This window comes from Chiloscyllium plagiosum, chromosome 19 (assembly GCF_004010195.1).
Source record: "Chiloscyllium plagiosum isolate BGI_BamShark_2017 chromosome 19, ASM401019v2, whole genome shotgun sequence".
NCBI lineage: Eukaryota > Metazoa > Chordata > Chondrichthyes > Orectolobiformes > Hemiscylliidae > Chiloscyllium > Chiloscyllium plagiosum.
The window spans coordinates 23,273,299-23,297,965 of record NC_057728.1 but is presented as its reverse complement, the minus strand read 5'-3'; the positions used below and the strand labels follow the sequence as shown (position 1 = coordinate 23,297,965).

Here is a 24,667-nt window from a genome sequence, read left to right as displayed (position 1 = left end):
CACATCCTGGGCCCTTTGTAAAATCACCTTACTTGATTCCTATTTCAGCTCATCTGCTGCTAAACTCTTCACCAAGCCTTTGTTATCCCTAAACTTGACTATTCCAATACCATCTGACCATCCCTCCATTCTGTGGTCTCTAAATTTGAGCTCATCCAAAACTCTTGCCCGTGTCCTTACTGACCCAAGTCTTGTTCAGCTATCACCCCTGGGCTCGCTGATCTGTATTGGTTTTGCTGTATCATCTTTTCCTAGATTAAAAAAAAAGCTGAAGGAGAAGAATAAAGGTTGGATGTAGAGTTTTAATGGAGACTTCTGTTGTTTCAGCTTGCACATGATAATTGACAGTACAACAGGAAAGGAGCGTGATATTGCATCACTTACTGGATGACATAATATCTGCTTGGGCATATATTTAAGTGATTATTTTAACAAATTAACAATGCATTATTATGACATTCCCTTTTCTTAAATAACAACTCTATTTAGTGTAAAATGAATAGGTTTATGTATAAGTAACAGTTACTGAATTTGTGATTAGTTACCAATAAGATCATTTACTTAGAACAATGAACTGTATGAAGAACATTTGGAACATTCCTCTTCAAGCTATTTCTATATTTTGCACCAGAGCTGTCACTTGCAAAATTAACCAGACCATAAGACTGTGACATGTCAGTGTGTTCTCAAATTGTCCAGCGCTCCTTCTTAAGATTTTTCTATGTTAGAATGGTTTTTGATGCTTTTGTTGCTTGTTGTCTTTGTCTGCAAGATGTACACAGGTCTGTATAGGCATTGCTATTTGCTTATAGACTTTGCAATGAATGCAATGACTGAGCAGATGTGCTGAACTTACCAGCAGTAATCACATCCCATGAATAAATGGAAAAAAAAGATATGATTTATACATTTGAGCCATTAGCTATGTCATCAGCAAGGTTATCCCAGACACCAGTACGTACCTTTCCATTTTCCATGCTGGCTCAGTACAGCTGGCATAGTGGATTATGGAGAATGAAGACGTCATGTCTTCGTAGTAATTGCCTCAGAGTCTGAGTCAGGACACCAGGAAGCTTTATGTTCAGTATTACAGGAAATGGCAACCACAGGATTAAAAGTCAGCCCCACAAAGGCACAGCTTGGCAAAGCACAAGTCTTATACCTGGGACACCTCATATCCCAGAGACTTAAAGAAATACCAAACAACTGCAAGAAGGCAATCCAACAGATGTCACTACCTGCCACTGTCAAGGGAGTCAGAAAGGTTACAGTGCTATTCAACTACAGTCGGAACTTTATACCCGAGTTCGCAAAATTGGCTGAACCAGTCCAGAGATTAATTAAAGGAAGCAAGCCTTCCTTGGAACCTGTAACCTGGGGGCCAGAACAGGAGGAGGCATATAGTCATCTCACAAATCGGCTCATATCGGACCCCGGGCTAGGGCTGCCAGATCCCAGCAAGGAGTTTCACATCCACTGTAATAACAAGGCAGGAGTTTACTCTGCAGTGGTCACCCATGACCACGGTAACAGGAGAAGGCCCGTAGGGTACTATTCAACTACAGAAGAGCCTGTAGTCACCAGGTTGCCAAGGTGCTGTTTTGGCCATTAGGGTTAGTAAGTCCATAGTAATGAACACACTAAACATACCCCAGTAGAGATGCAAAACACAGGGAAACTGAGGGCCGTTTCCAAAATGAGAAGGGCAAAGTGGGAGACAGTTCTTTTACCTCCAAGTTGGTCCATGGTAATAGTCAGGGATATGGGAGAAAACCCAGCTAAGGGAATTTTAGACGCAGGGAGTCGGGGGTGACATGGGTAGATAGGACAATATCTGTTACCGAGCGGCGATGGGATTTGTTTTCCTATTTAAGGGGACTTATGCAACAGATACCCCAGACTTCCCAAATCTGTTCGCAGAGGGACAATTGCACCCCTTACTGTACCATGCCCCTTTGGGGGACATTCGGAGAAGGATAGTGACCGACTCCATCAGTCAGGAGTTCCGTGCTGACTGGCAAGCCCCCACCACTTTGGGGTCATCACTGGGATATGGATTTCTGGGATCTCTATCTTTGGGTGCACTAAAAACCAAAATTATCTTGTATGTGGCCTGACTATCCTAGGCAATAGTACCTCAAAAGTTCTGGAAGCAATTAACAAAGAGCTGGCTGAACTCAGATTCTACACACAGCAAGGTGGATTATCACAGCAAAGGGGAGGTTTGTACAATTATTGGTGACAATTGTATTGCCCATGTTATTGATGCTTCTTATAATATTACAGAAGCCATCAAGAATATCCAAGACCGGCTAGACAGTTTTTGACAGGGAACCACAATTACAGACTGCTGGCTAAATTGGTTGATAGGTAAATGTTGGGGACCCTATTTGGCACACAGGATAGTTCTCCTCATTGCACTCATGCTGGTATTCTGTGTGGGCCTCGGGTGTTTAAAGCTCTGCTGTAAGTTGCTACTGACAAGAACTGTACCAGCAGCGAGTGTCACCACAAAAAATCCCCCAACAAAACTGGCATTCCATGAGACCCTTCGGGAGGGCAAGGTCCTAGAAATGACCTACCTCGACATTTAAATTGGATGGTCTGCGGGAGATCTCCAAAGTCGCCTCCTTGACCACAAAGGGGGGAGTGAAGAGGGAGATGGCACGCGGTGGGTGACACTAGGCACACAGACACACAAGATGGTAGCTCAGCCATCAGTTGGCCAACTTCACAGATAAGATATCCACCAGATCATAATATGGAGAAAAACAGCAGAGCAGTTACAGGCACTGTCTGGGGCCACCAGAATGCCAGCACAATGTACTCATAAGCCAGCTGATTAGCTTAAGGTGGGTGGGGGAGAGAATACACATGAGTAACGAACACTGCCTGCCGAAATGCTAACAGCTTGATACAGACTCAATACGAAATGCTAATAGCCAGGGCTGCAGTAATCATCCTTCTCAGGAAGAGCGATTAGCACCCATTACTACAGCAATGAACCTCTGCGCAGACATTGAAACTGATAATGTCTACACTGAAACTAATAATGACCACATGGAAATTAACAAAGGCTACGCTGGAACTGTCAAAGAACTTATCGAAACTATCAACGATTCTGCAATGGTTGCCATAAACAAACCATGTTACAGAGACAATCATCTCATCGCTGACCTATTGTATCACAAGATGTATAAAAGCTTCTTGACATGTGCTCCGGGTCACGAGAAGACTCACAGCTGACCACTGTGCTGTTGGTGTCTTTCTCTCCCCGGAGCTCCGGTATTTGCTTGTGCAATAAACTCTGTCATTGAACCCCAATTCTGACTCCGAGACTGGTGTTTTTCCCCACAACACTGCCAATTGGTGTGGCATTAAATTCTTCCCATTCTTCTTAACACACTTTGTGGATGCCCTCCTGCTTTCCCCCTCACTCTTCTAGCAACTTGCTGTGGTTTGTGTGATGTCTAATTGTTCTCCATAATTCTATATTGCAAGAGGAAATACAATTTGTGCATCCATGTCAGGATACAAATGGTTTGTGCAAAAGTCTTTACATTGCCAAAATAAAACTGCTTCAGCACCTGTTACACTATGTACTGTAGGTTTTTACAACATGAAACAGCTACAAAAATGACTGAAAATACCACAAATGTCCTGCTGATTTATGCTTTTTCAGTTGTAGTGTAAGAGTGTAGTAGCTAGGTGTTTGTCATTAAAAATGGCTTTTTGGAGTGTCCTAGGGAAGTATGAGTTACTGTTAAAATTTGGGATTTGGATTTTGAAGTAAAGGTAAAACTAGAATTGGGGTTTCAGTTCTATGAAGCTAGCTTTGTTTAAAAGATGTCAGAAAGTCATTTGGAACAGGGAACAAAGACATGATTCCTAAATAAGACATGATTTAAGTCAAGTACCTAGCAGGATACCTGTGAATTAAATGACAAAATATTTATAAAATTGAACTGACTCAACATATAGAGAAAACAGATCAGAGGGCATTGTTTTTTTTAAAATTCAATTCAAGAGAGAAGTTTTTCCTTAGCAGAAGTGTTTAGTTTTTAAAGTCTCCACATTTATATGAGTTTTCAAACCGTCAGAAATTAAGAGGCTTAGGTAAGCAAAATTGGAAAGAAGGGTGTCAGCCTTAGAAAAAGACAGTTCAATAAGAAATGAAGAGTTAAGATTGGAAAACCACTTTACTGGCATTGAGCAGCTATAAAGGATATAACTGAGAAACAAATTGACTTTGTTTCATTTTATGTTAAGATCCTTCTAAACTGTCTTATGTATCATTTCTTTTTCTTTTATACAATAACTTGGGCTCATTTTAAATAAAAACTTTAGCTTTGCGTAGATGTTTTAAGTGATGAACTACCATAGTAACCATCCACAAAAATTAAAATTATGATCAATCAAGCTAGGTTTCACTCTCAGATCTGACTTGTCATCAAGTGGGATTGTTACAAGAGTCACATCAACATTTGCATACTGACATCATGACATGCTTACTTTGCATCCTTCTGATGATCATGTGCAGTGCATTTCACTACCATAAATGTGCACTAGCAGAGTAAGGGCTATTTTGGAGTATAAGGCTACTTATATCCCAAAATAGATGCTAACAGAAAGGCTCAAGTCCTTATCAGTATTGTTCTGTAATCTACCATTAGGAAATTTACAAAACTGGCTTTAGTCATTTTCGCTTGTTCCTGTTGGGGAATCTTTGCTTAACTCTTCCTTTCTCCATCCAGATACCAAATGGCGAGAACTTAGTATGAAATGGAATTGTTAGAGGACAATTGTGTAGTACTGTGGCAAAATACATTTGAGTTCAATACATTGTGCCATGTTTCTTCCATAAATTTGTCTGTTCTACTATAAATGTGCCTCTGGATGTATTATAATTCATTCTTATTAATTCTAGTACAAAGATGGAAAAAAAATAAAGCCAAAACCAAATTACAACAGTGTGGATATTTCAGAGGTGGAGTGGGAAGACACAGATGAAGTTGTGAGTAATTTTGTTTTTATTTTCCTTCCACCTCTGCAGCAGTGTCTTTGCCCTTGCTTCAGGTCTCTATTGATGAAACCTTATATCCAAGCATTTGTTACCTTCAGAGATTTTTATTCTAATTTTCTCTCTACTTGGCTCCTGTATTCAAACCTCAACAACTCTGCTCCTTGTATTCTAATCTATGATTTGCCTTACTCTCACAGCACATACCTGTTTTTTTTATCTCTATTCCATCAATACTTCAAATTTAAATTCTTATTCTCATGTTTGAGTGTGTCAGTGATGTTTGCCCTTCCAAACTCTGTTATCTCATCCAGTGTAATAGTCCTCCATGAACTCTGCACTCTTCTAACTTGGAGATCTTCTGCAGCCCACACTGTCTTCCCCCCACCATTGGTAGTTCTGCCTTCAGATATCTCGACCCTTTGCCATGAACTCCCTCCTTAAATTTTTTTTATCTCCGTTTGACTCTGTGTCAAATTCTAGCCTCCTTATACTTTTGTAAAGTGCTTTAGATGTTAAAAAGTTGTTCTTCAATTTAAATAATATTATCCATTGAGTATTATAGGAACATAAAAATGTTAAATCGAATACAGGTGATACTTGTATAAAGCGTGTTTCCTCAGCACGATTTGGCTATAACATTGCTGAAGAGTTAGGGAATGGTACTTTTGGGAACGCTTACCACTGTTCACAATAGCACAACTCCACCGGCGATCATTCCGCACGCATTTGTTCTACGCATGCTCCGATGTCAGCTGCTGTCAGTGCATGAGAGGTACATTGAGCAGCTTCATCATAAAAATTAAACTTATGAATGCTCATTGCTCTCCGTCTGAAACAAGAATATTCTTGTATAATTCTTGTATGAGTCCTGTTTAATTCCTGCAGGACTGCATTGCCCTGATATATACCATTTGCCTTTCTAATTTGTTCTTGTATCTGCATGTCACACAATCTAAACCAACCCCCAAGAAACAGTCAGAATTCAATCAACCACAACCATCCACTTCCACAACCACAACTGCACCTGAAGCTGGTGATGATGATGACCCTCTGTCCCTGCATTAACAATATTTTTTCAATGTAATATGTTAAATTTGCTTTTGTTCCATAAATAAATATGAATTAAACTTTCATTCACGCTGTGTTATACTTTGTGTTAGGCTTTTGGGTGATTTTTGAGCGATTGAGACTGATATTTTTTTGCTGGTCTGTCCCTAACCCCACTTTTCCCATTGACCCCATTATTTCTGTTAAGCCATTTTCTATTAAACAAGGTTTCATGGAACGCAGCTACACCGTTATAGGAGAACTTCCTGTATCATTGGCTGCCAGTTAACCTTATCCCTACCATCATCAAAAATTTAAATAACTCACAGAATTGTCAATGCTATCCTGTTTTCAGAACACTGCTATTGGGCATTCAACTCTGCTTTTGAATTTATTTACTAAACTTCCTAATTACACTGCATATTTCAGTGTATTTTCATTGTCATTTATAATTAGATTACATTACAGCGTGGAAACTGGCCCTTAGGCCCAACAAGTCCACACCGACCCGCCGAAGCGCAACCCACCCATGCCCCTACATTTACCCCTTACCTAACACTATGGGCAATTTAGCATGGCCAATTCACCTGACCTGCACATCTTTGGACTGTGGGAGGAAACCGGAGCACCCGGGGGAAACCCACGCAGACATGTGGAGAATGTGCAAACTCCACACAGTCAGTCGCCTGAGGCGGGAATTGAAACCTGGTCTCAGGCGCTGTGAGGCAGCAGTGCTAACCACTGTGCCACCGTGCCGCCCATCTTTGGGATAATATTTGAAAACTTTTAAGGGCATTTCTCTGAGTGTCACATTGTCTTCCCTGCATAGTACTGACATGCTTATATCATTGATGAGATCTTAGAGCTGAATCTCACTTTTTTTGACTAAGTGTTAATTGCATCAAGTTTATTGAAGAGATTTCTACTATCAGGCAAATGGATTTCTTGTATTTTACCAAGGTCATCCCAATAAGGGAACCCGGTCAGGGTGGTATGGTGGTATGATGGCTCAGTGGTTAGTACTGCTGCCTCACAGTGCCAGGGATCCAAGTTTGATTCCAGCCTCGGGAAACTGTCTGTCTGGAGTTTGCACATTCTCCCCATGTTGGCATGGGTTTCCTCCTGAGTTCTCTGGTTTCCTGCCACAGTCCAAAGATGTGCAGGTTAGATGGACTGACCATGCTAAATTGCCCATCACATCCAGGAATGTGCAGGTTAGGTGGATTAGCTATAGGAAATGCAAGGTTATAGGGATAGCTTAAGTCTGGGTGGGATGCTCTTCAGATAGTTGGTGTGGACTCAATGAATGGCCTGTTTCCACATCGTAGGGATTCTATTGATGATTCTATGATTAACTACCTACCATGCCCCTGGGGTGTGTCTCACATCCAATTCTGACCCAGTTGTTCCTGGAACAACTCATCACTCAGCAAATATACCAGAATTCATTGACATCCCATTTGCCTGTGCCATTTTTTAAAGCCCATTGTACACCTAGACAAATGCAGTCAGCCTGGAGCTGCCTGCTATGATGCCTGACATTTGCCCTACACATCGCAGATAGGGGTAATTCAGTGACGTGAAGATCCTGCTGGACAATGTGGTACACATTGTCCCATGACCTGCAGAGGAGGCCACGGCATCAGACCATGCCAGCCCAGTCTGAGATTCTCACCTGGGTTAAAGCAGTTTCAGGCATCTGGAAGAATGCACAGCAATGTAAGAAGGTCAATAGTCTTCTCCGCTTTGCCAGCTGAAGTTCCATCTTCTCTCCAAAACCTTACACTCACTCTGTCTCATTGACTGTACCCATCTGCCACCAAAACTCATGATCTATCACTCTCACTATTGCCTGAAACATTTTCCTTATTTGCTGTCACCCATCCTGATGCAATCTGGTGCAATCCATGAGTGTCCCCAAGCTCACAGTGTCCTCACAGCAACATTATAATGATAGTTGAAAAAAAAACAGAAGGTTCACTCCATTTTCTGTTCACAGATGCTGACAGACCTACTAATTTTCTTAAATACTTTGTTTCATGTTTCAAATTTCCAGCATCTACAGTTCTTTGCTTTATTATAATAGTTGCTGGTGCAATCTGACACATTGTATTGAAATGCAGAAGTATCCTATTGGTGAATCAGGATTATAATTATAATTAGATTACTTACAGTGTCAAAACAGGCCCTTTAGCCCAAAAAGTCCACACCGACCGTCCGAAGAGCAACCCACCCAGACCCATTCCCCTACATTTACCCCTTCACCTAACACTACGGGTAATTTAGCATGGCCAATTCACCTAACCTGCACACCTTTGGATTGTGGGAGGAAACAGGAGCACCTGGAGGAAACCCACGCAGACACGAAGAGAATGTGCAAACTCCACAGAGACAGTTGCCTGAGGCGGGAATTGAACCTGGGTCTCTAGCACTGTGAGGCAGCAGTGCTAACCACTGTGCCTTGAGTGTTCTTAAAGGTAGGCATACAATCAGGTCCAATATCTGTGGGTACAGGGTGCTCTCGTAGTGCCAATGTAGCATGTCCTTCGATGTTGCTGCCTTGTGTTCAATATGGAGGTCCTTCACAGGAAGCAGAGAGCTGAAGTTGCCAGGTACCCATTTGGACTTTCATGTAAAAATCTTGCAATGTCTAGCTTTTTTAGCATGTTTGGTAAAACAGAAAACTGAATATTTATGAAGCAAACTGAGCCATAACAAAGAATCAACAAGAAATAATCCCTGTTAATTGGCAGCTCACTACTGCCCCATGAGAAACTCACCACAATGCTTCTCAAAAGAGTAAAACATGGAGCGAGATGTTCCTGACATCAAGATAGGTTTCTTCAGACTCCTACACAATACTGCCACAAATCGCGCCTTGGTCCATATTGCTCAGCCTCCTACTTCTGCCCATAATGACTCCAGGATACCTAACACAGCATTCTTTGAGGCAGAATGTTTTGAAATTCCACCAAGATATGCTGCCTTTGTATATTCAAAGTGACTGAGGAGATGATATTTGAATTTGATACTATGTTACGATGATACAAATATCTCAGCAAGAGGCCCAGCAATCACTTCTCTAGCTTCCCACAGAGTTCTCGGGTACACCTGATCAGGTCCTGGGGATTTATCCACCTTCAACCATTTCAAGACATCCAGCACTTCCTCTTCTGTAATCTGGACATTTTGCAAAATGTCACCATCTATTTCCCTACAGTCTATATCTTCCATATCCTTTTCCACAGTAAGTACTGATTCAAAATATTCATTTTCATTGATAGTCACAGGTGAGGTGCCGGAAGACTGGAGGTTGGCAAATGTGGTGCCACTGTTTAAGAAGGGTGGTAAAGACAAGCCAGGGAACTATAGACCAGTGAGCCTGACTTCAATGGTGGGCAAGTTGTTGGACGGAATCCTGAGGGATAGGATGTACATGTATTTGGAAAGGCACGGACTGATTAGGGATAGTCAGCATGGCTTTGTGCGTGGAAAATCATGTCTCACAAACTTGATTGAGTTTTTTGAAGAAGTAACAAAGCAGATTGATGAGGGCAGAGCAGTAGATGTGATCTATATGGACTTCAGGAAGGCGTTCGACAAGATTCCCCATGGGAGACTGATTAGCAAGGTTAGATCTCATAGAATACAGGGAGAACTAGCCATTTGGATACAGAACTGGCTCAAGGTAGAGGGTTGTGGTGGAGGGTTGTTTTTCAGACTGGAGGCTTGTGACCAGTGGAGTGCCACAAGGATCAGTGCTGGGTCCTCTACTTTTTGTCATTTACATAAATGATTTGGATGCGAGCATAAGAGGTACTGTTAGTAAGTTTGCAGGTGACACCAAAATTGGAGGTGTAGTGGACAGCGAAGTGGGTTACCTCAGATTACAACAGGATCTTGACCAAATGGGCCAATGGGCTGAGAGGTGGCAGATGGAGTTTAATTCAGATAAATGCGAGGTGCTGCATTTTGGGAAAGCAAGTGTTGCTGAACCACGAGACCTTGGAGTGCAGGTTCATAGCTCCTTGAAAGTGGAGTTGCAGGTAGATAGGATAATGAAGAAGATGGTTGGTATGCTTTCCTTTATTGGTCAGAGTATTGAGTATAGGAGTTGGGAGGTCATGTTGTGGCTGTACAGGACATTGGTTAGGCCACTGTTGGAATTTTGCGTGCAATTCTGGTCTCCTTCCTATCAGAATGATGTTGTGAAACTGAAAGGGTTCAGAAAAGATTTACAAGGATGTTGCCAGGGTTGGAGGATTTGAGCTATAGGGAGAGGCTGAACAGGCTGGGGCTGTTTTCCCTGGAGCGCTGGAGGCTGAGGGGTGCCCTTATAGAGGTTTACAAAATTATGAGGGGCATGGATAGGATAAATAGACAAAGTCTTTTCCCTGGGGTGGGGGAGTCCAAAACTAGAGGGCATAGGTTTAGGGTGAGAGGGGAAAGAGACCTAAGGGGCAACTTTTTAATGCAGAGAGTGGTACATGTATGGAATGAGCTGCAGAGGAAATGGTGGAGGCTGGTACAATTGCAGCATTTAAAAGGCACTTGGATGGATATATGAGTAGGAAGGGTTTGGAGGGGTATGGGCCGGGGCTGGCAGGTGGGACTAGATTGGGTTGGGATATCTGGTCGGCATGGACAGGTTGGACCGAAGGATCTGTTTCTGTGCTGTACATCTCTATGACTCTATGAACCAAAATTAAAAAGGAATAATGTTCATTGGTTTAATGTGAAATATTTTGGTACATTAGTATCGTAAATCATGCAATCCCGATTAGACAATCTTTTTTTACTGATGATGTTGGCTCATGGAATTTAAGTTCCATGGTATTAACATTCTCCTTCACTATTACCGCCAAGGAAAGTCTATTATTGGACAGGGTATTATTTCCCTGTCTGTGATCTGATTCATCAAAACAGCACTGGAAGTAGTCAGCAATTCTGCCACCTGAAATATATAGTGACAACCAACCTGTCACTTAACAAAGAGCTTATTGGATTTGCAGCCACCAATTTTGTCATAGAAAAACAACAAACTGACCTGCAGGACTGAAATGTTTATTGCTAGGCCTGTACCCTCTGCACATTGCTTTATAGTAGTTGACATCTTATACCTACCAAATAAAAAGGCACAGTAACTTTCACATAAGGTATTTCATATCCTTAGCATCAATGGAAAGACAAAGTTGCCAAGAATTTAGGTTTCTTAGCAAAAATACCAAGCAAACTTATGCTAATCAGCAAAGAAGATTTCACTAGCTTGGATATATATTATTTTCAGAATTTGGATTTCAAATAGAGGCAAGTGTTGTTGGTTATTCCTGTGAAGGGTTTTATTTAAAAGGAACAAGGTAGAAAAGCCCCTCTGGAACAGTGACCTAAATAGCATTTTTCTGAAAGCAGGTGACTACAGATCCCAGGGTGTTAATGGGAATATGTTTACAGTCATTGAGTTTGGCTAAAAGCAACCAAATCATTGATTTACATCATTGAGTTTCTTTTTGATTTTATGTAAACCTACTTGTAATGAATCTCTGGAGACACTGACATCTTGTCTCCAACAACAAAATTTTGAACTTTGGCCTTCATCTTTGATCTAGTTGTCATTCATTGTCAAGAAGTCTGCAAATGCTTTTTGGCCAACTTGAATGTTTTGCTCAATTTCTTCGGATTTGAAGAATCGACTGGAAGCTTTCATCAATTTTTTAAATTAAGTAAACAACTAATTAAAATTCTCACCTCACTTCAATATGTTCATTTAAAAGGATTAAATCTTGTAGATTCATTTGGAGTATCCTTAAAAGTGACAAAGGAATTCCTTTATCCCAATCATTAACACATTCTTAAGAATAATCTCTAGCCATAGTCCTCAAAGTAGGACATTTACTTCTGGAACTTGGATGATAAGCAGAAAATGTAATTTGTTTTCTTTCTAAGTTGGTCAACATTTCCTTGAATATATGCAACATAAAATTTGATTGCTATCTGACTGTATTTCTTTGGGTAACCCATATTTTCTAAAACATTAAACTCACTTGTCTATTATCACTTTGTCAGTAATTTTTCCAAAAAGCAATGCTTCAGGTAATATTATGGCATAATCATTCAAAGGTACTGATTCCTATTCCTGTCTTTGGTTCAGAGTCATATTCAATCTTCAAAAGCTGAAATTAAATTAAAGGCACAGGTTTAAATGAGGGTTGTGCTTTCCATTACCTGACATGTATGGCATTTCCTTGAAAATCTGACTACATTCTTGTGTAATTCTGGTGAATAAAATTGTTTTAGCATTTTTGGCATGCCTGATCCTAATACCTAAATGACCTGGGTTATTCACATGGGAATATAATCTGATGCCCTACTGCCTATTTCTCATCCGATGGTATTTGGGATGGTTTCCATTTTCTCATTAATACGATAGGTATATATATATGGAGAGAAATATGACAAAATTGCTTGAGAGACCAAGATCTATCTCGATGTTAGGAACAATTCTCTGCCTCTTTTAACTAAGCTGTGGGTGCCTAGGCAAAATTTTCACTTTGCAATGGTGAGTTGTCCATTTAAGGGGGATTGTTGCTTGTTAATGACTTTATTAACTGCACATCTCACCTCATTAATATGCAGTTTCCTATTCTGCTACCTGCTGCGAGCAAATTAGATACCAAGAATTCTTGCCATGGAATTCAGAATTGGCACCCAGTGACAAATCTCATTGCTGGCTGTGAAGACCCTCCATATTGCTTAGCACCAAATAGCATTTGAGGGCATGATCCATGGACACCAGTTGCACCCACCCTTCAGCCACAGAGAGCAGCAACCAATAGTTGCCAATCCCTCAAGATTCTCATGGCAACTCTCTGATCCACTTCTGATGCTTCAAAAGTTGAGGCCTGAATTTCAGGACACATTAGCAACAAAAATTGAAAGGCTGCTGCAAAAACACTCTTGTGCACAGGCCCAGGAACCCAGCTCACACATTCGACCAGGCTGCATCTCATGGTTTCTAGCTTGCCCTCTTAGCACTTACTTACTGAGAGTCTCCATACATGCTTGCAACATCCCTGCCACGCCTTGCAGTGCCTATTGACACAGTCACACAACCAGGCACATTGCTTTGCTGGTCAACAGTCCTTAGTCTAGGGACATCAGTCAGTCAGGGAGTTCCGATGGGCTCAATGTAAGGCAAGTGCAATCTGTCTTATCAGTCCATGGGATTGGACACAGTCAGGGGTCTAGTTGTGCTGTCCTCAATTAGGGAGTCCATTCACCTAGTCTGGGAGTGGGTAAGGGTTAGTCCTGTGGTTCCAAAGTGGTGAGTTTGGGGAGTAGGGCTAGTGCAGTCAGGGAAATATACAGACCTCAGTCAGGGCACTGGACCCTTCTCATTCAGGGCTGTCCAGTTAGATTACATAAGGGGTAGGCCATCGTCAGTCAGTCGATCCATCCAGAGAACCTGGGGTGGGAGTGTGGAATGGAGGGGAACAAGGATTGTGCTGCAGTTGCTGACAGGAGACTGGGAAACCTATCTGTGTGGATTAGGGGCAGTGGTCTCAGGATTGGGGGGAGATGATCAACTGTATTTTGTATGCTTGGGAAATTGTAAAGCATGGATAGGAACAGGATAATGCTGGTGCAGGCCTCTGTTCCCATTCAGAAGTATACTGGCTTCAGGTAAGGGATAATATATAATCACATCTAGCATGGCCATTTCATCTGCAGGGACTGAGAGGCAGGTGGGCACGTGGAAATTCATATAGATGATGGGGTGGAGAACTGGGGAGGTGTGAAGCTATTGAAGTCTATGGAGGGTGATCTGGGTATCTAGGGGCTCACCAACACTGAGAGGTGAAGGCTGGGATACATAGCCCACAGAGAGCTCAGTGCCACCTTCCATGTGCTGGAAATTGAAATTATGCAATAGAAAAGAAAATGTCAGTCACCACAGCTGGAAGTGGTTGGGTAAGTGTCTTGACCTGTGAGGGATGGAGTTGCAAGATACACTGATGTGAGACTATTTAGAGGGCAAGAACGTTACACACAGACATATGTATTGTACAAGAGCCAAATCTGCAGGGTTCCTAAACCTTGACGATCCTAATGCATTGGCTCCCTGTGTGTGCATACATCCCTGCCCCAACTATTGATGACTACTTTGTTCAAACAGCAATACTTTTATATACAGATGCATGAGAGAGATGTTTGACTAGAGGGTCAATGGTGTCAGCAAAACATATTGCCCCAGATGCACCTGCTTCCATATGCTACACCAAGTATTTAACATGGACATCCTGTATGGAACTGAAGACAGGTGTGTTGGCAAAATTATATTCAAAGCTACACAGAGACACAAATAAGCAGATGCATTGCAAAGCTACTTACATTTATGGAAATGTGACACTTTATAAACAGTGCATTGTCACCAGTGCCACCAAATGCCCCTCAGATTCTTTTCTTATGCTCATTACATCTCAGTGTAGATCTTGGTTCCACAGCTAGGGTGAGGGAGACTGCCAGAGGTCAATGGAGGACTGTATTGGATCTAGAGATTCAGTTGGTGATCTCAGGTGTGTTTATGTCTGGTGGCCCAGACTTGGTGATGGACATGCCAAATGCAAGTGGCCCCTCCGCAACTTCAACTTCTGAAGGTTGGAGGGAGACAAGCAGGGTGGAGGTGATGGCCAACACCTCTGGAATTTGCTGAGAGGAGACTTCTGAGAGGCCAGAGGGGCCTCTTGACACCACCGTATATCCTTTTGATAAAAGAGCACCTGGAGTGAGTGCCAGGTTCCCTGTCACCATGCCTTTAATAATAAGGACCAGTAGCTAAAGTGATGGAGTGTAGATGTGGACATGTACCCAGCAGTGCCTGAACCTATCTCTCCTGGACCTCTCTCTTGAGGCAGTTGGATCTGCATAGTATTGCTGCATTTCACAGGCTCTAGGCTGTGAAAGGCATTGCCATCCACATTCTTGCTAGCTGTTGCCATTCCTTCCTCTGCATGTGTGGATGAAATGCCTGATTGATTTCATCCAGGGATCCTTCAAGTGCCATTAGCTTGGATAGCCATCACTGTGAGGTGCTCACCAGATTGTGGTCCCACACTTTCTGAACGTGTTGTTACCAACAATATTACAGGCAATAGTGGTAGTGCATGAGCCTTGAAAGGTGGTTCAGCAACAGAGATAGCAAGTGTGATGTAACAGTAAGGGAAGTGTGGCACTTACCCTGGTAAAATGGGAAAGATCAATGATCTTGTTGCGGTACTGTTGGCTGACTCTCTAGTGCAAGGAGATGGCACAACCTGAGTGGCAGCCTGGACCTAGACTGCCAGTGTCTGGTGATCTAGGAAAATGTTGGCCCTCCTTTGGATCAGCCCATCCACTGTGGCTTCTAGGTCACTCCCTGAGAATCACGGCACCGTTTTCCCCTTCTCAGCCTTCTTTAGAAAGAGCCTCTTTCAGTGAGTAGGGCCACATTTGAGCACCAGTGCTTGCTTGGATGAACAGTGGCCTTTTAAAAATAATGCAAGAGCCAAATATGCCAGTCTTTCAGTGGACATCTGGTGACTAGCAATTTGTCCAGCCAAGGTGAATAGTAGAATTAAGCTGGAGTGGCAAGGAGGGCCACCATAGGAGCAGGGTAGGTAAGGTCTCCCTGGGCCTCAAGGAGAGAAAGCCTCCAACAATTGCCGACTCCTCACAATCCTCAGGCTGCTTAGGAAGCACAGATGTGCATTACGGTGCAACCAACAACTTGCATTGAAAGGCTGCTGCAAGAACACTTTGCGTGCAGGGACAGATTGGATTAGACTTCATCTCAAGCCTGCACACTTACTCTCTTAGTTCTTGCTCACTTATACTGTACTTGCATGCTCAGAGCATCCATGCTTTCATGAATTAATGTAGTTACACAACCAGCCAATCTGCTTTGCTGGTCAGCAGTCTATCAAGCGGGCAAACATCTTGCTGTATGGCAGAGTATTAAGTCAGTTTTGCACCTACATATCTGCCAGCAGCTTACACAGCAAACACATAGCAAGCAGGTAGCCTTAAAGTTTTAGAAAAGCAGTCCTGGCTGAAGCTAATGGAGGCACACATCAGTCAAGCATTCTGGCAGAATAAGTCAAGAGCATCCCCCAATGCCAGTCTAGGAGTTTGGCAATGATTAGGCATCCAATGAGGCTGTTCTGTCAGTGTTCCATTCCTCTGCAGTCCAGGGAATGGTTCAACCTCAGGTCTGTAATTCCACAGTGACCAGTCTGTGAAGCAGGACATTGTTGGGGAGATTGATGAGTGTTTCTATAAAGTAGTGGTTGTCACATTCATCTTATTCACGCAAGATCCCTGGTTCGAAATTCCGTTGATAAGGCGCTGCTACATCAAGTGTGGTGGCACAATGGTTAGCACTGCTGCCTCACTGTGCCAAGAATCCAGGTTCAATTCCAGCCTTGAGTGACTGCATGTGTGGAATTTGTACATTCTCTTCATTTCTCCATGTGTATAGGAGGGATGACAATTGTGAAGGGAGGCAACTGTATTTGTAAGGAGAGTTTGGTAAATCATGTGTGGGAAGGGGATACCGTTAGAAGGGGATGCATCCACATGTGGGATCACTGTGCCTTCAAGAGGGAAGAGTGCGTGACCACACCTGCCATGGTCACTTAATTGGTCAGAAAGGTGAGCAGGTGTTGGCTCATGGGTTGGGTGGAGACCCTGGGGAGGTGCAAACCCTAAGGGCTCATGGGAAGGACAACATGGAAGGGTATATGGATGTTTAGGGCTTTAGCTAGAGACAGAGGCTGGAACCACTAGCTGAAGAGGACTCACCGTAGCCATCCGTTGTGCTGGAAATTGAAAGTGCACACTGGGGAAGCAAAAGACTATAAACATACTCAGTGTGCAGATTAAGTACATAATAGGAAGGGTTGCGAGGGATATGGGGGAGTTGAAAAATGTGCTGCTAGAAAAGCACAGCAGGTCAGGCAGCATCTGACAATTCCTTATGAGGGTCTTCTGCCTGAAATGTTGACTCTCCTGCTCCTCAGATGCTGCCTGACCTGCTGTGCTTTTCTAGCACCACACGTTTTGACTCTGACTCTCTAGCATCTGCAGTCCTCACTTCTTCCTTAGAGTGATATGGGCCAGGTGCAGGGAAAAAGGTCTAGTTTAGTTTGGGAAACTTTATCAGCCTGGACAAGTTGAACCATAGGGTCTGTTTCCATGCAGTATAACTCTTTGACTTTTATGTCTTGACCTGCGAGAGAGGAGGCAAACAGTAATTACATTAATATCAGAAGTATACATAATGATGTAGTAATGATATCAGAGCATATGATTAAGTGGAGAGAGCTGGAAGTGAACAGAAGTTCTAACCTAAAGTGAAGGGAACATACCCGTAGATCAAGCTATGCGTAATGTGTTCTTGCAGAAAATTGCATGGATTCAGTAGGATTATTTTGAGTGGCTAAACAGAGTTAAATCCCAAACATGTAACAAAACAATTTTCACGGTTTTTGGTATGTGCCACCACCAAGAACATAAACCACTCTCTTTCCTTTTCAGGATTTGTTAAGGACCACTCCATCCCAGTCATCCTGGTCCACTTCTTAATCACATCTAAATCCCATTCTCCTTCCCATGGAACTATTCCGTCTAAGTACATCCGATTCTACAACTTCTATTTTCTCTGTCCTCACCATCCAAGTTACCAAGCACTCTTTCCAACTGAAACAATGATTTATATGTTGAATTAAATTTAATACACTGTATCCATTACTCAAGAGGAAGCCTGCCCTACACTGAGGAGAGATTAATTGACTGCCTTTCAAAATATTGATGTCCAAAAGCATGACCGTTTTTTCCAATGTCATTTTACTTTGCCATCTTTCTCTCATAGTGACCTCTCTGTCCTCAGATCCTCTGCATTTCTATTTAGGCTAAATGTAAGCTTGAGGAACAGCACCTTAACTTCCAAGTAGGTATTTTACAACCTTCTCAACTCAATATGAGGTTCAACAGTTTCACTCCAGCTTCTGCCCATAATCTATTAGTTTTCATTGCATGTTTCAGTCTTAACTCTTACTCTTTTTTTCTTTTTTCCTTTTCGATTGCAGCTGCCATTTCTGCTCCTGACTCATCTTTTGTTTCTTGTCCCATTATCGCTCCTTTTGAGCCATTAGTTCCTTCTGACGTTTAATCTTTCCAGGCTTCCATCGTATCCCAAACTTACCCTTTTGTGTTTTTTGTTTGCACTGCCTGATTTGCTGAATATTTTGAGCATTTTCTGTTTGTTTTAAACTTCGCACATCCCCAAGCTGTTGCTTTTCCTTGGGAATTTATTGCAACTTTTACATGAATACCTAGCTCTTTGATTGAGCTTTCTGTATGAATATTTGAAAATAGCAGAATAGTTCTCTGTTGTTTGCAGACATGGTAGCATTCTCCCAAATTGTGAAAGGTGAATTCTACATGTTTTTGTGACCTTCGTGAATCATGAGATTCCAAGTATGCTGAAGCTATTTTACTGGTTCTCCCTTCACTCTGAGGTGATGCTGTTAAACCATACAGACATCCTCAACTGCCAACTTTATACCATCTTTATCAAAACCGTGTATTTACTTTGGCAGGTTTCAGGAGTGCATAAAATTTCTTAAAAACTGGAAGTAACTTACTTGCTGGCAATTTCTCTTTCATATGTAGCTCAGAACAGCTATGGTGAATGGTGAAACTGGATCATTTGCAATGAATGTTAAAGTACCTGTTGATGATGGGGTAAGAGATGCAATTATTTTTATCATGTTCTATTTATGTTGGATGCAAAGTGATGTCATCTTCATGTTTTGGAAATTATAATAAGTGCACTTGCACTCACCAGATAGGGTTTAGTGAGGCTTGACTTTATTTACTTCAGTCAAATTTGATTTACAATTCACAATTCCACACAGGGATATTTCAGATCTTGGAACATCTGCAGCATACTATGAGAGCAAATCTCCTGGCAAGAATAGCTACAAGTACCAGCAGACTGGTTAAGGGTTTAGTGATTTCTCTCCCAATCTGTGTTTATGTTCTCCTTGCCCAACCACAGCACAGTTGAAGTCAAAGATGATTTTATGAGGAAATGAAGGTACATACAATAAATTGCCAGCGATCTTATGCACTGAAGACTTAAGGTGTCCAGACCTGCAGCTCTAAAAATCAGTGCAAAAACAACAAATTTGAGAAGCATCTAACTGATTGACACCCACTGAGTGTATAAACTGTGAGTACATCACTACAATAAGACTAACAATACAACAATGTGCACTGTGTTATGGACTAGGCCAGATCACTCAAAATATTCTTAAGCAGGCAGCCCAGACCATAATTTTGCAATTTGTTTCGCTAAGTGTCCAGTGAAAATTGCCCAGAGTAAGATAGCTAGGTTAACTACTAGATTTTAAAACAGACAAAAATGTATTCATAAAATTACACAATGAAACACAAAGAACAGAATAAAGAACCCCGACAGAACTCAGCTTATCAAACTAGACTTAATTATGCTGTTCCGAATATACACAATAGTCCCAATAAGCAAATCCCCTTTAAAAACCAGTATAAATGGAACATATGCTTACAGGTTGAAGTTGAAGGGCAGAAAAGAGACAGAATTTCCACACAGCTCCCTGTTGAACATCCCAGTTCAAGACTGAGCTAAACTGCTCAGCTCAGCTAGAGCTGACCACTCCCCCTTCATTACACAGGTCACTTCTATAACATGACCACTTTGACCTGAAGTCTCATCTGTTTACATATAAACAAAAGGCCTCTCAAAATCTTTTTCATCTCTGTACCAAACCAGACTGATCGGACCCCAGCCCTGTTTATTGCCCCTCTGAAAAAAATCCAGGACAGAGTTTCCTTGAGCCAAGGAACAGCTTTTCGATAAAAAAGAGTAGTTTTGTGACAACTGTTTCAGATTAGTTACCTCCCTCTGCTGCATGCTCTGAATGGCATATATGTGTTTTTTTACCTTTCTGTGCCAAACAATTCTGACTTTCTTTCCTTATACACTTGTAACTGTAGATTTATCCCAACATAAGAATTTAACATTGTTTTTCCTGCAAGTCTCCTTGCAGTTTCATTGCTTTTCTTCTCTACTGGATTTGGACACACTTCTCCTTTTAACCTACAGCAGGACTGTGACTAATGCAACCACACAGCAGTTACTGTTCCTAATGATGTGAACTTTTATTATTAGTAATTAACAGATACAGCAAACCATGCAAGTAGAACTTCAAATTTAATATAAATTAAGTTGTGATTCAATCAAGAGTTAAAGGGTGAAAGTGAAATAATATGTCTTCTACTCTTTGAGATCATGTACCATTTATGACTGGCAGGCCATCTTAGTGCCCTACCTATAGACTTCTGCCAATATTTTTCTGTAATTACCGACTTGCTGATACTGGCAGAATCTCTTCATTTATTTCCTCCACCACCCCACCCACTTTATGAAATAACAGCCAATCAATATGATTGTGAACTAGGGATATATACCAGCTATCACTTTGTGGGCTTCTTAATAGAGAGCTGCTTCAATATTCTGCCCTTTGGTAGTTTACCCTTATATCAGGAATAATTGATCACTACCATAGTATCTGCAGCAGATCAGAGCTTTCTAAAGCTTCCAGGTATCCAATGATTTTCCATCTTCAGGGATATATTGATAATATTGTGATTATACATCAGATGTCACTTTATTGTTTGTTAATGGAGTTACAAAAGTTGAAAAATATAACAGAAAGCAATTGCTGGAGATTGATTACTAGCAGAGGTTGAACATGATGTCCTTTAACAATTGTGTCATTGTCTGGGGTCTGAAGTAACTGTCACCAAATTGTAACTTATCCAACTGATAAATTCTGATTTTTGGTTGCGAATGATAAAAGTTACTTTAGCATGCAATGTCGATGCACAAGATAGAATTGTTGCATTAACTTGTTTGTTTATACAGATCTGTTGTTGTTGTTCTGTGTTTAATCATCTGAGAGATATTGGTCCCAAATGGGCTTTGGTTTGGCTCACACTGGAGTTTGATTTAAAGGTGAAAAACCAGTGATGTGGGCCCTGATAAAGCATTTGAAGTAGGTTATTGTGACAACACTATGTCTTTAAAAGATGTAGTTTGTCCTTTTTTGTGTGAAGAAAGGTTGAGACAGTGTAGCAATGTTGACTGTTCAAAGCCAATAAAGTAAACAGCTTGTGAAACCTTGGCTTTTAAAAAAATTGAAACAATAGACGTTACCTGAATGGATGGGGTCATGCTCCCACTGAACCAGGGTTTTTAGTTGTGGCCTTCAGAAGTTGCTGGATTCTTGAAACTGGATGTAGAAACTCTTATTCCTCTATATGTTACAGCTAAAACCTTGGGTTCTCTTCCTGCTGCTAGAATTGCATGCAAAACAATCTACTTTACTGAATTTACCTTTTCCAAGGATGTGTTTATGGGATGAAACAGTTAATTAGTAGTAGATAATGTATATTATTTTGTTAAGAATTTCAACAGAGTTACAGTTTAAGTCAATTCTTTTTTTATTGTGTCTGTATTGTAACTGTAGTGTAAAAATAAGTTGTATTTTGCTTAAAGTTAAGTATTTGCACCAATTGAATTGTATCTGGAACACAATGTCTTTAATTTACCTTTAAATTAAAAGTTGGAGAGTAGGCTATCTTCTTAGTATATTTTTGAGGGTGTGTGGTCTGGTCCATAATATTACTTTTTCTGTGAAGAAACTCCTGAGGAATAGCAAAACATTTAGAGTGTATTTTCTCTCCCATAAGTGTGAACAGCATTTACATAATCTCTAGGTTATCAGCATATACCACTAAAATTTACCTGGCTAAACTTGTGTTGTGTGCCCATCCTGGTTGATCTGCAGATATTAAGTTAATGTCAGAGTGAGACACTGGAGTCACATGTCAGTCAGTTCAGATAGACTTTCAGATTCTCCTTGCTAAAGGACATTAGTAAACCAAATGGGTTTTCACAACAATGTGACCACTTTCGTTATCTTATGCAAGTCAATAAATGAGCAGAGTGCTTGAATTAAACCTTATGATTTGCCATGGTAACAGTAAATTCACAACTTTTACTTTGTTGAAGCAGTACTATAACTACAAGGTCACTATAATCATTGCTGAATAAGGCACCCACTGTTGACAGAACAAGTTAACAGAACATCAAATTTCCATGGTATGGAAAGCTATCTTAGTATTACATTAATTGCAAATTGACACCATTTGCCTCAACTGCGAGAATGATTGCCACAAGTTGATCAGCAGAACACACATTGATAAAGAGTGCGATGCTGTCATTCTAATTGCATACATAGCTGATTTTGTACATTATATAAGTATAAGAGGATAACATGGTTAACACGTCAAGATATCTATATATTCTGAATGAGCTAATGTGCAAAGCTTTCTGTACATATTCAAACACATAATGTGTTAGAACCCTCACTGATATTTCATTCTTTTTATTTTTATTCTTTTTTCAATTTTGTATTAAGAGCTGGTAATGACTGAGGGACTTTAGGAACAGCCTGCGATAAAAGGAAAAGAACAGATCAAACAAGCTTTGTTTGTTTGTAAGGCCAGCCTGGAGGCTAATTTCAGGCAGAAACTTGATTAACAAGTTTCTAATAGACCCAGTGACCCCAAGAAGTGTATTTTATTTTAAACAGCCATCAGAAGTTGGCTATTATCGAAGTCAGTATCTGGTAATTGATTCTGGCGTGTCTGGAAAAGACCCCACATTCAAACAGATGGCAGTTGCTGAATAGTAATTGATGCCTGAGGTAGAATCAATTAATCAGGCTAGAACCAGAATTAAAGTTGTTTTTTAAAACTGTATTTTCTGAGAAATGGTTCTGGGTTTATGCTGAGACAACATGAACATTTGAAAGTTTCCTGTCTAATCTGATGCTCCAGCTTCTGGAAGTCGAATGAGTAGAAAGCTGAGTAACAGGTGTTGCTGTCTTTGCCTGGGTGAACTGAGAAGGTGACCCTGATCAACATTTTTGAAAACCAACCAAGAAGTGCACATTTATACCTTGAAACATTGCATTGTGAAAATCATTTAGGTAATTGTTAAGTCTTTTGTTTAAAATATGAAACTGGTGTCTGGAAATTAATTGGGTTGGTTATTCAAAAGTCTGGCTAGGAACCATTACAGTGACTATTTGGGGGTCTTCAGTTTAATCTTACGACACTTCAAATAAAGAGGCATAAAGCCTGATTTGATTCAGCTATCTGTCTCCGTGTTGTAACAAATATAAGTGTGTCTCTTCAGTTCTCTGGTAAAATATTCAATAAAATCCAACTATTCTTAAATCTTTCTTTTTACTCTTTCAGAAACGTGTCTTGTTTCTAACCAATGACTATTTCTACACACACATCGATGACACGCCTTTCAGGTGACATTCTGTTCCCATCTCTGTGGTTATCTAATTTCTAGAATATGTAGCTTATGAATAAAGGTATATTTTTAGCTTAAACTAGTTTAAAAAGCAAAGAGAATAATGTGGGCTAACCACCCACTACGATGGAATGCAATAGTATGTGTTAATGATTTAAGAAACATAGGAAAGTCTTCTCTGCTTTTCAACACTGCTCCAACTCTCATACTCTGATCTGTTGGACTGGTGACCAAAAATGTCAAACCAAATGTTTATTGATGGCTTCATTTGAAAGCAACAGGCAGGAGATTGGACTGCGGTGGAGTGAGAGAGGGTGTCTAGTATGTTCTTCCCTAACTTTATCAAATTCAAGGCCATTATTACTACTGCTATTTTTCATAATTCAGCTTTGAGCTTTGAGGCAGTACAATGGAGGATAGAAAACAAAATGTTAATTGAAAATATATTGAAAGTATATTGAAAATCTGCAAGAAGGATAGACTAATCTGAAATATTCTCTCTGAGCAACCTACCAGCCACTGCACATTTCCCAACTATCAGAATACTCACATCAACCACAGAGAATACTCTCAGGGTGAGCAGTATTTATTAGATTAGATTAGATGCTCTACAGTGTGGAAACAGGCCCTTGGGCCCAACAAGTCCACACCGACCCTCCGAAGAGTAACCCACCTAGTCCCATTCCCCTACATTTACCCCTGACTAATACACCTAGTACTACGGACAATTTAGCATGGCCAATTCACCTAACCTGCACATCTTTGGAAGGTGGGAGGAAACCGGAGCACCCGGAGGAAACCCACGCAGACACAGGAGAATGTGCATACTCCACTCAGACAGTTGCCGGAGATGGGTATTGAGCAAGCAAAAAAATTAATGATTGTAGAAGGCTCTTCACCAAAAAGGAGCCTGTATTTCCACACACTCTGACTGTTTACAGCTTTTTTCTATTTTCACAACAGAGAGGACGGGTCATTGTATAGTGGGTAAAAACAATGACTGCAGATGCTGGAAACCAGATTTTGGATTAGTGGTGCTGGAAGAGCACAGCAGTTCAGGCAGCATCCGAGGAGCAGCAAAAGCCCTTCATCAGGAATAAAGGCAGAGAGCCTGAAGGGTGGAGAGA

The 24,667-nt window shown here is 41.1% G+C and overlaps 1 protein-coding gene across 10 annotated transcripts in view; it reads left to right on the top strand.

The window, feature by feature from the left end:
• The window catches only part of LOC122559589 (voltage-dependent calcium channel subunit alpha-2/delta-4-like), a 483,398-nt gene that overhangs the window by 160,181 nt on the left and 298,550 nt on the right, over positions 1-24,667 (top strand). For 9 of the 10 annotated variants that reach the window (XM_043709329.1, XM_043709326.1, XM_043709324.1 and 6 more), the window contains 3 exons: positions 4,928-5,014; positions 18,779-18,850; positions 23,477-23,538. In XM_043709329.1, the coding sequence (XP_043565264.1) occupies positions 4,928-5,014; positions 18,779-18,850; positions 23,477-23,538 (221 nt within the window). The remainder of the gene's footprint in view (positions 1-4,927; positions 5,015-18,778; positions 18,851-23,476; positions 23,539-24,667) is intronic. The other variant, XM_043709327.1, reaches the window with a different exon arrangement.